This window comes from Metopolophium dirhodum, chromosome 7 (genome assembly GCF_019925205.1).
Source record: "Metopolophium dirhodum isolate CAU chromosome 7, ASM1992520v1, whole genome shotgun sequence".
NCBI lineage: Eukaryota > Metazoa > Arthropoda > Insecta > Hemiptera > Aphididae > Metopolophium > Metopolophium dirhodum.
In genome coordinates this window covers 18,245,024-18,258,725 of record NC_083566.1, presented here as the reverse complement: position 1 = coordinate 18,258,725, position 13,702 = coordinate 18,245,024, and the positions used below count along the sequence as shown (strand labels likewise).

General features: G+C 38.3%; 1 protein-coding gene across 3 annotated transcripts in view; it reads left to right on the top strand.

The window, feature by feature from the left end:
- The window catches only part of LOC132948085 (frizzled-5), a 70,528-nt gene extending 58,969 nt beyond the window's left edge, over nt 1-11,559 (top strand). For all 3 annotated transcript variants that reach the window (XM_061018384.1, XM_061018383.1, XM_061018382.1), the window contains one exon: nt 8,469-11,559. In XM_061018384.1, coding sequence (XP_060874367.1) covers nt 8,614-10,524 — 1,911 coding nt within the window. In that variant the 5' untranslated portion in view covers nt 8,469-8,613 and the 3' untranslated portion in view covers nt 10,525-11,559. The remainder of the gene's footprint in view (nt 1-8,468) is intronic.
- Nucleotides 11,560-13,702: the final 2,143 nt, after the last annotated feature.

Here is a 13,702-nt window from a genome sequence, read left to right as displayed (position 1 = left end):
CCAAGACAACCCTTTTTAAATTTATCCCTGTAAATATTAAATATAGTTAAATGTTTGAACTCGACGATTTTTTCTATTAAATAAGCATACCCTTTTAATCAAATTAATGGACTGTTATTTTTATCAATTTAATACTGTGTGGTTGATTAAACGTGATATTTATTACGGGTCAATAATATTATAAGGGTTATTTTTAAGTAAACGTTTCCACTGCTTTGCAAATAAACGAATATATTAGTTAACGAGTAACGACTGTATTATTAGTACGACTGTATTATTATTAGTTTCGTAATAATAACTCAAAATCTCGAAAGATTTGACTACTACTGTAGACTGTATTACTAAGAATAAGTACTAACGATCAACTTCTATTATTTTGTAATTAGAAGTATTTCTTTAACAGAAAACACGTGCGTAACATGAGAAAGTTAAAAAACGATCTAATTATGTGCCTTTGAATATTTAACTATTGTGTAACCATTGTTCTTTAATAATTCGTACATAGTCCATTTAGGCGCCTTGAGGTTCTACTAATTAACCAAAAAACAATACAAGTTTACTATACAACAGACAATTGTCAGTTTGAATTGTTCAGTTTATAATTACATAGTGGGTACACAATAAAGCAACACGATGGTACCTATACTAGAACGAGAAATGGGTAAACCGAATATACGTTTGTATAGTAATTACATTTTCAAGTTTTCAACATATCAAAATAATAGATTTCCTTGGTGTGCAATATTAATATCGTTCTTTAAAATTGCATTAATGAATCATTATATTTTAATGTTTTTCGTGTATATTACTGTCAATAAAATTAAAAAAAAATGCAATTTATGTAACACCCATAACATATTATATTTTATTTAGAAAATTAAAAGATAATAATATAATATGAACTGCAGCTCTCAGGACGTATAACATTAAATAGGCGTCGAAAATTAAACTTAAGCTTCCTTACATATTATATATTATTATATTTGCGGATAATAAATACTTTTGGACCGACACGATTGTTTTTGTTTACCGGTTAAGAATATATACATACCTATTTATATATGATATTATATTATACACATACGATGCACGGGGACGGGAGGATAATTACGTATTCATTCTACCTATCTGCAACTAGCTCCAGCTTGTTAAGCGTCGACCGATTGTGTTCTCTTATACTTATGACAATTGACAAATACACACTAATAACTCAAACACAATCACTGGTGTTAGAAAGAGAAAAAAATGTAACTAGTGTATATATATGCACGTACATGCCAATCCTTAAAAACGTGACAGGTAAGAAACTCGTTGTATACAACAGGAGATAAAAGAAAAAACCGTTTTACAAATGATTCCTAGACAGCTGTCACCTCGGAATGACGAAGGTACAACCGCGCCACACTGTATACATTCCGTATGCACTCGCGTTTGTGTGAGGTGTGTAGAGGGGGGGAGGGGCTTAAACTCCTTTTTATATTTTATATATTATATTATGTTGTTATTAAATTTGTCGTCGTCGTCCCACCCTCCCCCGTCACGCATGACGCCAAAAATGAAAAAAATCCTACTTCTGCAGTTACTCTGGGATTTTCAAGACGCCAATATCGTATTATATTTTAGAGAATATCATTTGTGTGTTCGGACCAATGTCTATTCATATATTATTATATCCATACATTACATTATTATAAGTTATAACCATCGTGAATATATATAAAATGAAACCAGCTCTGTCCGAGGATGATTAATGGCTATTGTATATAATGGTGTTTTTTTTATTTTTTAACTTCTCCGTCCGTATTATATTCCCGTGACAGCTGTAAACGTTTGTTGTTATGACGTCCTATATCACTTAACCTTATCTATCAGTATCATACAATGGGAGCCGTCCCGCGTTCTACTCTTCCACGCACATATTTAAATATTAACGACGTCTTGAATATAGTTGAACGACGTTTAAAACTTTAAAATATAATATACGCACTCCCATATTATCATAATAATATTACAGCCGTAGCCCTTGGTGGTTCCGAGAACGGACTGTTGTCCAGTTCTGCAGTACCCGCGTCAATGTCTCGATTCGTATTGTTGTGATTCTGAAATCATAAGTGTAACATCAAATGCGCATTATCTAAAATATCTTTTATTATATTATTATTATAATATTATGTACAATAAAAAAGAAGAAAAAAAAACGCCCTGTGGCTTCTTCAACGACGCTCGGTGAATACGACGGAGCCCACACTCGTTGCAGGTAAAGTGAAAAATGTTTACATTTCACGCTCGCGCACACACACACACACACACACACACACACACACGCACGCACCCAAAATATACAAGAACCTACGCGTATTATTGTGTGTGTCCTGTAGTAGTTGTCTGACGCGCGTGTGTACGGTTAAGGAGGTATCCACCTATAATAAGACTCAGGTGTGTCTCGGCGAATCGATAAATCTCCGAACCCTGTACGAAATTCCTTCCAAGGATGAAAATCTTGTGTGCCGTACACGGTACACGTATTTACCCCACTCCGCGGTACACACTCGTATACAATATAATATAGGAGGACCGCGTTTCGGGCCACCCGTTGTGTTCAGACGACCCTCGCTCGCGCGCGATTAATTTATTAAACCAACACACGGGGACGTGGATATTACAAGAACCGGTTTCAGTGAAACGTAAACACGCGGGCTCAGTCAGTGCACATTATGATATTTAGCGTGTCTCCACCAGATCGGGGCAATGCTATATTACTGTCTTTTGCACCGCCTCCCCTACCAAAAAACACCACCACCACCGAAGACTATTCTATTGAGATATTTACAATTGAAAGTCAAAGCACAAACTAATATTTTAATACTATTATAATATAATATAACAAAATATGCCCGAAGAAAAAGAATATCATCGAATAGTTCGATGAACAGCAAAAGAAATAAAATAAAAACTCGCGTATACACAATATATTATTATTATTATAAATACGAAAAAATAAAGTCACTGCCCAACGATGGACGATTTGAATAACTGGAAACGGGCGCGTGACCCTCGTTCAGACAATAGGTAGAAAGAACTGCCTGCGCAGTGCGCATCGTGAATCAGATAATAAAAGAAAAATGCACGTCGTGGCCGGCAGACGGCGACGTTCCCGTATTGCACTCTCGCCTCTCGGGTGCACCGTGTGCGTGTGTGATAAACAATCGTGCTGCACCGATAGAGGTTACCAATTATCAGCCGGTAGCCCTGTGTTGTATAATAATAATATAATATCGTGAGCAAACCCGACGCTGCATCGGCGTAGAAATGTTAGAATATTATTATTTATTATACCCATACTACCGGTCACGCTGCATTCGGTTATAACCAACAAAACACGAAATCGAAACGAACGTCCCCGATGAATACATATAATATTATATGGAATACGAAATACCTACAACGTTATGGGCGCCCGTTATTATGAACCGGACAGTCTTCGACGCTATACTATTATGGTTTTGGGCGTTTTGGCAGGGTTTAAAACGTTTGCTCGTATTTCATCGAGTTGATCGTCGTCGGTTGTTCTACAAACGCCCTCCGTTATAGGCACGCAGACAATATTATATAGCTTATGGGACGATGATTATACATTTATACTTGTATAATATAATAGTACTCTACATCGACGTCACGCATTCGCTACGGTATTATAATATTATCATACTCTTCGAGTCTCAAAATATTCGTTAAACTCGTTTTGAAAACGACGCTATATTTCTCGTAGGTACCGCGAAATTGATACACTTAAACCAGTGCGTCTCCGTCGAATATAAACTCATAATTTGTTATAATATAAAATTAAATATGCGAAAACGTTATAAATATACCTACTACAATAATACTACACACCACCAAATAATTTGTTTTCGTAAAATCGTATTAATAATAAAATATTCAAGTGGTAAACACTGTGGTAAATATATGACCTCTTCAATTTCGGCTGAGGGACGACGTTCGTAAACGGATCAAAAGTATAGCGAGCACGTTATATGTAATAGTCAATAGATAATAAAATATACCTACTAAGTTTGTCGATATAACCACACAGATCTGTGATATATCACGCGTGTAGAATATGACGATGACCGCGGTTCCGTAACTTGATTTTTGTCCCGGTCTAAAGTTAGTGGGAAAATATATTATATAGATAGACATAATATCCTTATGCGCTGCGGGACAGATCATGCAAGCAGGCTTAAAATTATCATTGCACCGCAAACGAGATTGTCATACAGAAGTTTCGCGTACACCGGTTACCGGGTTTTCGACGGACGTGAGGCGAACCGCATTTGAATAAAACTACAAACGGGAGCAAGTCTTGGCGGTATATTATATTATCTTTCTCGAGCGCGCGTATATGCATAAAATATTATTTGTGCCATTTCCATGAATGAAACGTCGTCCTCGTTTCGGACCACGGTTATACACAGTGCAATACAGCGTCCCATAATATGTCTTTTTTTTCTTTTCGATTCACGATTTTATTCTGATTCCTATTACTATATGCTATATTATACGTAAATAATACACGAAGACGACAACGTTGACGTATAATATTCTCCACCGACAATGGGAATACAAATAATAATAATATAAAACAAGACGCGTTTCGAGTCCGGCGAACGTGTACCTTTATACCATTTGATTTATATAACATATAGTATGCTAATCGAGATGAAGGTTGTTTGTTGAACGTTGAAAAATTTTGTTGTTCCGACCAAAGTTATTCCGCATGTTTATTGAGTGAAATTAATCGTCCACTTATTGATAACATTGATAAAATAACGTACATCCGTTGGAGTATCAACATGATGTTTTATTATTACCAAAATTAAAAACCACTTAGGTATTGTTGTTTGGTAATGGTTAAGATTCGAATTCTATTTTACGATTTACAACTTCGTCCTCCAATGTATAGACACGAGTGCATGGCGAAGATGAATATGACTTGAACCTCGGTATATATACGACACCGTGAAATTTCAGCTTACCCGATGTTTACTTCTCTGCAGGAGGTAATTTTTTTGGTTAACAAATAATTCCAATAAGTACGGTTTTTTCTCGTCGCCTTTTATTAGAGCGTTTATATTATTATATTTCTCGTGATCTTATATTATACGACACACTTAATCACATTCTTAAGGTCATGGCAATAGGACGTATACATAGGAATTTAAATATATAATGGACGTTTTTATGTACACCATACGGTCGCCAGTCAGTTGTGGATTATATGTTATTATATTGGAAACGACAATATATTATGTGTCTTATCAGAGAAACGGCATTCCAAATAAACTGGATTAAAGACACCTGTATAATTATAGGTATCTATTATATTATTAATATTAACTATATTATAGTCAAAGATAGTGTTCGATACAGATATATACCGTATACCACGACGCTGTCGATTAAATAATAATAAATGTGATATATTTTATTCAAATCGTACGTCGTTTTTAATAATTTTAAATCTGTGCCCCGCGCTTACATGACAACGACGGCTGCAGTGAGTGTGGTGGATCGCAGCGGGTGGAAAACGTGAGATACAAAGAACCCGATAACCCACCGGCCGGACGGACACGTCGGACAAGTCGATTTATTTAAAAAGAAATAATAATAATAATAATAAAAAGACCCCGAGATCGTCTAGAAGAGATAATACGTCGGGGACGCCAACGAGAGTCGTTCGTACACATAAAACATTTCGACCGTATCACGGGCCCGCGCCTATACACCACCGGAGGAGCGCGCGACAATGAATAACTACTACAACACTGGTGTGTCGTCGTACACAACACGCACACACGAGGATAATGTAACGATGAGAGAGTTAATTATTATTATGTTATATTATATTTCCTTGCCAGCGAGATTGGCCGAAGACGGAATACCGCGGCCAGACTGTATGTACACGTACATCGAAATCGCTTTTCAATCTATTTTCCTCGTCTATTGTGAACCGCGTGTGTTTCATTATATTATATATTTATATATAATAATATAATATAATATATATATAAATCATATCGTTGGCATTATCATTATATAGGTACCCTATAGTACGTCGCTGTGTAGTCTTGACGATTTGTCACGCGAACTGTTAATAAGCGCGCACAGCACAACACACGATACACTATACGTAGGTATAATGTACGTCTTGAACGCGTCGAGTTGAACGTACCCGTCGCGTCGTCGCGAAGGTATAATGTAGACCGATTCTGTAAGCGTATGTGTACGATTTTTTTTTTCGAAAATCGATTCGTTTGGGTATATGTCGGGTATATAATAATAATATTATGCCATGTATATTACGATAACTATATACGAGACTCTCTGCACCGCAGTCAAACTCGCCCAAACTCGTAATTTTTACCGCGCACACGTCGTCGTCGTCACCATCGTACGTTTAATATACCAATATACGTGCTCCGTATAGAAATATTACAACATTTATGACACGTATGATGACGAACAGAGGAGGACATATTATTATAGTCACCACCGTTCACACACGAAAGCCGTAGTACGACGATTCCGCGTCGTTAGACACGACAGACGGGCGGCAGATATATATTATATTATATAGCTGACGCGTTTTGTTTGCCATCGAAACGGGGAGAAATTAAATTAACGTACCTATATGTGTGTGCGAGTGTGACGCCTACGACTAAATATATATTATACTATGCTATACATAGGGCATGGATGGCTGAGGGATGGAGTGTTGTTATTTGCTCGCTATTCACCTCGAGTAGGAGCTGGCTCGCAATTTCAGAAACGGGATTGTATACATTTCGCATGTGCCTCCAAATTATATACATATATATATTATGTATAATGTATGCGTAATATATTATACGGACGTCGCGGTCGTCGGTGGCGACGAAGAGGATAACGAAGTTTCGTCATCGAGGCATATATACATCATACAATATAATATAGTGACTATAAATTCGTTAGCCGCCCGACGACTCGTCATTTCCAATCGTTTCGGCTTGGGTTCCGCAGCAATTACCGGGCCCCTTATTCTAGTTTCGTTTTCGGCATTTGGCCGAGATACTGCATATGTATTAGGTATTATACAGGAATTCGATTTCACCGTCATCGCCTGTACCCTCGCCGTACAGCAGCAATCAACGCTCAGCGACCGGTAATATAGTTTACCCCCGAGATCGGAATAGGGTGAAAAGTGAAAACCGTCATGATGCATTCACGTCACAGATTGTAAATAATAATATTCACCGAAATTGTTCTGGAGTTTGTCTGTCCACTTCAGTGTACAGTGTACACATAATATTGATATATATTATATACGTAGAAAACATCAAACATGTAACCATTTTTAACAAAAATATATCAATATGAATGCATACATCTGTTCTCGATACATTCCCGAAGCACCCCATATATTTTGACACGTCTGACCCACGCGTGAAACGTACGCAACAACACAGCGCTAAAATACTAATCTTTGGCATGTGTATTTTTCTCAGACCGGATCGTTCGTGGAATTCAATACGAATACACATTGTAATCATTGTATAGAATAAAATAATATAATACCAATATATATTATAATATAGGTATACCATAATATATAATAGAAATCACTAAGACTAGGATTTGTATGCGATGGTATGTTTATTTTGCAGTGTCCTTTTACAAATATAGCTGGTAATATCTATCCACGAACCATATAAAGATACAAATTATTTAACTTTTATTTTGCGTTTTTATATTTTATGTATAACCTTTTTTCATATTGCTTATTATATTAATTATGGATACGAAAAATTCAAGATACATAAGATGCTTCTTTACTTTCGCTTAAAAATATTTGTATTTTTCACTATAGTAATGAGCTATAACTATAAATCACACATCACACACGATGATAAAAATATAAATTGTTAATGCAAATACCATGTTTATTAGGTATATTATGAATACCATGTCAACGTTCCATCCGGTCTCTGACACGAAACGTATGTTTACTTCTTTTTACCGAACCATACGGAGTACCTAGATTGTACTATTATTTGCGCACACCGGTGAATCGCATAGTAAGAAGCCACGAGTTCCTACTATATACCGTGTCGTGTTTCTTATATTTAATAGTACGTACCCGTAGGTGATAATGTCAGATATTGTCATAATGTAATGTATGCATGCACGACACGATTTTAAGAAAACCCTGCTTTATATTATGAAATGTTTATTTATTATTGATATTATTTGTAAGTAGTAAGTGCTACCCAAGACCGTACCTACGAGGGGGAATAAGGGTTCAACCTCCCTCTCCCAAAAATGTGTTCTGAGTACTGCCTTGTACGTACCTACTACCTACCTATACCACTCATTATATAATTATTATTGGAAGGAAAATATTTACACGTTTTTTCATCCGTGTGTTTCAGGTGTTGAGATACGGTCATGAAGTTTCGTAACCACTCGGAATCGTCGTCGTCACGCAGAACTCGAGCGTGAAAAGGATCCATTTTCGTTGGACTACAACCGCGGACACGTGCGCCGGACGTTACCGTGCCGAGAAGTGTCGCAGATATGTGCTCAGCGCCGACACTAGTGGCGGCCGTGTTGTTAGCGATCGCGGCCACCGCCGTCTGCAACATGCAGCCGGTGGCCGTGACGAACACGGCGGCGGCGTCGGCGGGGGCTGTGGCCGGTGTGGCGGCCGTGCCGGCGGCGGGGCGCTGCGAAGAGATCACCATACCGATGTGCCGGGGCATCGGGTACAACATGACGTCGATGCCTAACCAGCTAAACCACGAGACGCAGGAGGAGGCCGGCATGGAGGTGCATCAGTTCTGGCCACTGGTCGAGATCAACTGTTCGGCGGACCTCAAGTTTTTCCTGTGTTCCGTGTACACACCCATTTGCATCGAAGAGTACCAGCGGCCACTGCAGGCGTGCCGGAGCGTGTGCGAACGGGCCCGGGACGGGTGTCTGCCGGTCATGCAGCGGTACGGGTTTGTGTGGCCTGAGAAGATGCAGTGCGACAAGCTGCCGGTGCACGGCGGCCCGGAACTGTGCATGGCCCAAGACGTGTACGAGCAGCATCAGCACGTGCCAGTCAAGCCGACCAAGAAGCCGACTGCGTCACTGGCAAACAAGTGCAAGCCGGGTAGCAGGGCCAAGGGATGCGAGAAGTATGCGTTCGGCGGCGGTGGTGTTGGCGACGAGGACGGGTGCGAGTGCAAGTGCCGGCCGCCGCTAGTAGCCATCGACAGGGAATCGGTTCGGTACAACCGCAGTGGCGTGTCCGTGGCGGGCGTGGACAACTGCGCGATGCCCTGCCGGGCCGTGCTGTTCACCGACGAAGAGAAGGATTTCGCGTCCACCTGGATCGCCCTGTGGTCGAGCATATGTTGCGTCACCACGCTGATGACACTCACCACGTACACCATCGACACTCAGCGTTTCAAGTATCCGGAAAAGCCGATCGTGTTCCTGTCCGGTTGCTACCTGATGGTCAGCCTCGGGTACCTGATCCGAGTGTACGCAGGCCACGACGCGGTCGCCTGTGAGCCCGACGGTTCCGTCAAGTACAACGCGTCCGGGCCCACGCCGTGCACGCTTGTGTTCCTGTTGCTCTACTTCTTCGGCATGGCCTCGTCCATCTGGTGGGTCATACTGGCGTTCACATGGTTCCTGGCAGCTGGTCTCAAGTGGGGAAACGAGGCGATCGCGTCCTACTCACAGTACTTCCACCTGGCCGCTTGGCTGATACCCACCGTCAAGTCGCTTGGCGTGCTGGTCATGTCGGCCGTCGACGGGGACGCGTTCGCTGGCGTATGTTACGTGGGCAACCAGAACCCGGATAACCTTAAAATGTTCGTCCTGGCGCCGCTTGTCGTCTACCTGGCGCTGGGAATATCGTTCCTGTTGGGCGGGTTTGTTTCGCTGTTCCGCATCCGAAACGTCATCAAGCAGCAGGTGGGCCGAAGCAAGGCGGACAAACTGGAAAAGCTCATGATCCGGATCGGCGTGTTCAGCGTTTTGTACACCGTGCCCGCATCTGTCGTCATCGGATGCCACTACTACGAGGCCCGGTACATGCCTGACCGTGTGGCTCACCTGGCGTGCCCGTGCTCCGAACCGGACCCGGACACCAAGCCGGTGTACACCATGCTCATGCTCAAATACTTCATGACGCTGGTGATGGGTGTCACGTCAGGCGTGTGGATATGGTCTGGTAAGACGGTTGGCTCGTGGAAGCGCCTGTCCCGTCGGCTGTTTGGTGGTGGTGGGGTCGGTAGTGGAGGCGGTGGCGGCCGTATGTCTAAGGGCGGCCCCAACCCGGTGCTCGTCAATCCAGGCAAACAACGCAAGCAGCTGCAGTACATGCCCGCACCGTCTGTTCCAGGTAGTACGCTGCCCTCGTCCCACCACCTGGCCCCATCGTCCAGCCTGCACCACCACATTATCAAACAGGCGCCGCTTAGCCACGTATGACATCAGTACGCCACTCCTGCCCTTAGCTACGAGCAACCAGACCCGTCCGAGGACATGATGCCCTCTACCACGGGGCTCAGTGACTATGGTCCTCTTTAAAGGGTCGGCAGGAGGAATAATGATGAACCAACAACCCATCAGAAACATAAAATATGATCTCGATATGTACTTTAATTATTATTATTATTATTATTTTTATTATTTTTATTATTATTTCTGTACAATATACCACCTACTCGAACAAACGAACCTCCCACCACATTTAAAACTCGGAACCGACATTGGGAACACATCACATCGGAAATAGACGTGTCTTTTTCTTTACAATAGGTACCTACGTCTACGTGGTTCACAGCAAAAATAGTAAAATATAATGTAACTCCATCGTTAAACCAAATTACTAACGTGACATTTTCGACTGGTTTGACAAGTTAACTAGTAAAAACAAAAAACGTGTAGCTACCCCGTCGGCCATAGGTTTATTTTCTGGTGCTTTCCCCAATTCAATTTTAACTTATATAATTTTTATTTTGTAAATAACTTTAAATTTAAGAAGCGTATACTAGTCGTAGTTGTTAAGTTGTGTATTTTTTTGTTTGTGTTAACATTAAGAAATCCTTTTATACTGTAATTACTTTAAAAAGGAAAAGACAACATTCGGTTATCCGAAATTACTATAATTAACTCATTTTTTTTCTAAAGAACAAATAAAATAAATATGACTTGTTCGCCAAACTCGTGCAATATATATGATTCCAATGATTTTTTTGATGAAAATATAAATTTTATTATTTTTAAGCCAATGTATATTAGACGTTTTTGTCTCTTTTACTGCCCTTATATACGAAAAACAAACTGTATACGTAAATTTTAAGTGATAATATTATTATAAACATATTATACGAGTAAGTTTTATTATTCATGCATACAAATTATTTATACTATTTATAATATATATTACTGTATTGTAGCAGAAAATACTGTACATAATATAACATGTTTTAAATAAAAATTGTACATTTCATGTTTTCATAATTGGGTGTAAATTTTTTGACTTTATGAACTGACAACTAAAAAAACTTAGAGAATTCATTATTCATTTAAATTAATGGACTTGAATTTAAATTATTCTTTTAATTAGATGTATTTTCCCCAGAATTTTCCTCCATAGTTTCTTAATAATTAAATTTTTTTTAAATATGTATATTTTGAACAGCCAACCTGCCAAAAGGTTCGTAATCGGTAAATAAGTCATAAGAAATTAAATACTTAATTCAAGCTTTTATACAGTGTATCTGAAAGCAATATTATGTATCCAATTTAGACTTCAAATTGCATTATTAACTCTTAACTCTTAAGTCTTAATAACATTTACTTATTAAGTTTTTGGTATTTTAACTATGATCTGGTATTTAAAAATATGAACAACTAAATACAAAAGATTACGACAAGGATACAGGTGCAAGATTGTAGTATATTATGGTATAAATTTTCTGTAGCGCTAGCTTACTCTTGAATGATTGTTAATTTAACTTAATATTATCATATTATTATTATAATATTAAAGTATCATACACGTAAACTGGCAGATGCAGGTGTAAACGATTTATAACAAATATTAACCGATTTCACTGATAATATTGACATACACCAAACTAAACGCTTCACAGTGAAACCTCTCCTAATGGACACCTTGAAATGGTGAAAACCTCTGAATAGCGGACATTTTCTTGGAAACTAAATAAACACTTTCTGTGTAATAATATTTTACAAGTATTTCAAACTGAATCTTCCGAATAGTGAATACAATTTCAGCGACCGAGAGTGTCCGGTATTTAGAGGTTTCACTGTAGTACGTTTACCTATATTATATAGTATATTAACCGATATTGGCTTTGGTATTGATTTTAGTTTATTACAGTAGCAATGTTCTGTTACTGAAGCTACCTATATCAGTTTTTTTTTGAACAAACTTGTTACAATAATAGTTATTGTTGTAAAGGTACATTTTATTATACAAGCTGATTTTTTAACTCGTATTTTTTTAGCATCATTCTCACAATAATAATAATATGCTGAATGAAAACAAAATGTGTGTGTTTTTTACCTATTGGCTATTGTTATATTCAATGCATTTTAACTTGGTCAGCATTATACGATATTTCAACTTTTCGTGTTTTGTCAGCGTCACATAATATTATATACGTATAATTTTATACGTACGTGAAAGTCGTACATCAATATTTTAATTTTTATAATGTAAACGAAATTTTTCAAGGAACAAGTAAAAAGCCGCTGATAGTATTTGTATAATAATCCACTGCTATATTTACGCTTCAATCGTACATTTATTATAAACTTCCCATGTTACCCTTTAAAAATTGACGGACGGTGCATTATTTTACCAAGGCTTAGTACTTATAAAGATTTAAAGATTTAAAAATCCTAAATAGGTACACGTTATAATAATATGTAAATACCTACTATAAACGAAGTCACGTTGTTCTGAAAATCGTCATATGACTTTCTTAACTTTCTTAACTTAGATTTTACAAATTCATCAATGTTTTCTATATATATTACACGCACCAGGTAAGGTATGTTATAATAATAATACAGTGAAACCTCTCCTAACGGACAACTGCAAATAGTGGAAACCTCCAATTAGCGTACAATTTCTTGGGAACAAACTAAACGCTTTCTACGAACTGAACCCTCCGAATAGCAGATACAATTTCAGAGAGTGTCCTTTATTTAGAGGTTTCACAGTACTTATATGCAAAATATGCAATTATCGAAAACGGGTAGGCATAGTCCAAAAATCGTAATACGAATAATAATTATTAATTTCGTCGAACTAAGTCGTAAAGGTCCAAAATGGTAAATTTTACAGTAGAGGAAAAAAGGTTTTGATCGATTTAATCCCTTAATTCGCAAATGTCGTATCTCCATAATTTATTACAAAGATAAATGAACATTATGGAAATACGATTTTTTCCAGGTCTAAACATCGGAGATACGAATCGGAATTTTTAATAATTATCTATTTCATGGAGGATAAAACTATAAAACTGAGGTTATGAATTTATCATACAATGCATTTTCTTTTTTAAATTTTAATCTTAAATAATCCCAAAATCGAACAAAATGGAGTTAACGACGTTCACCATGGGCGGAT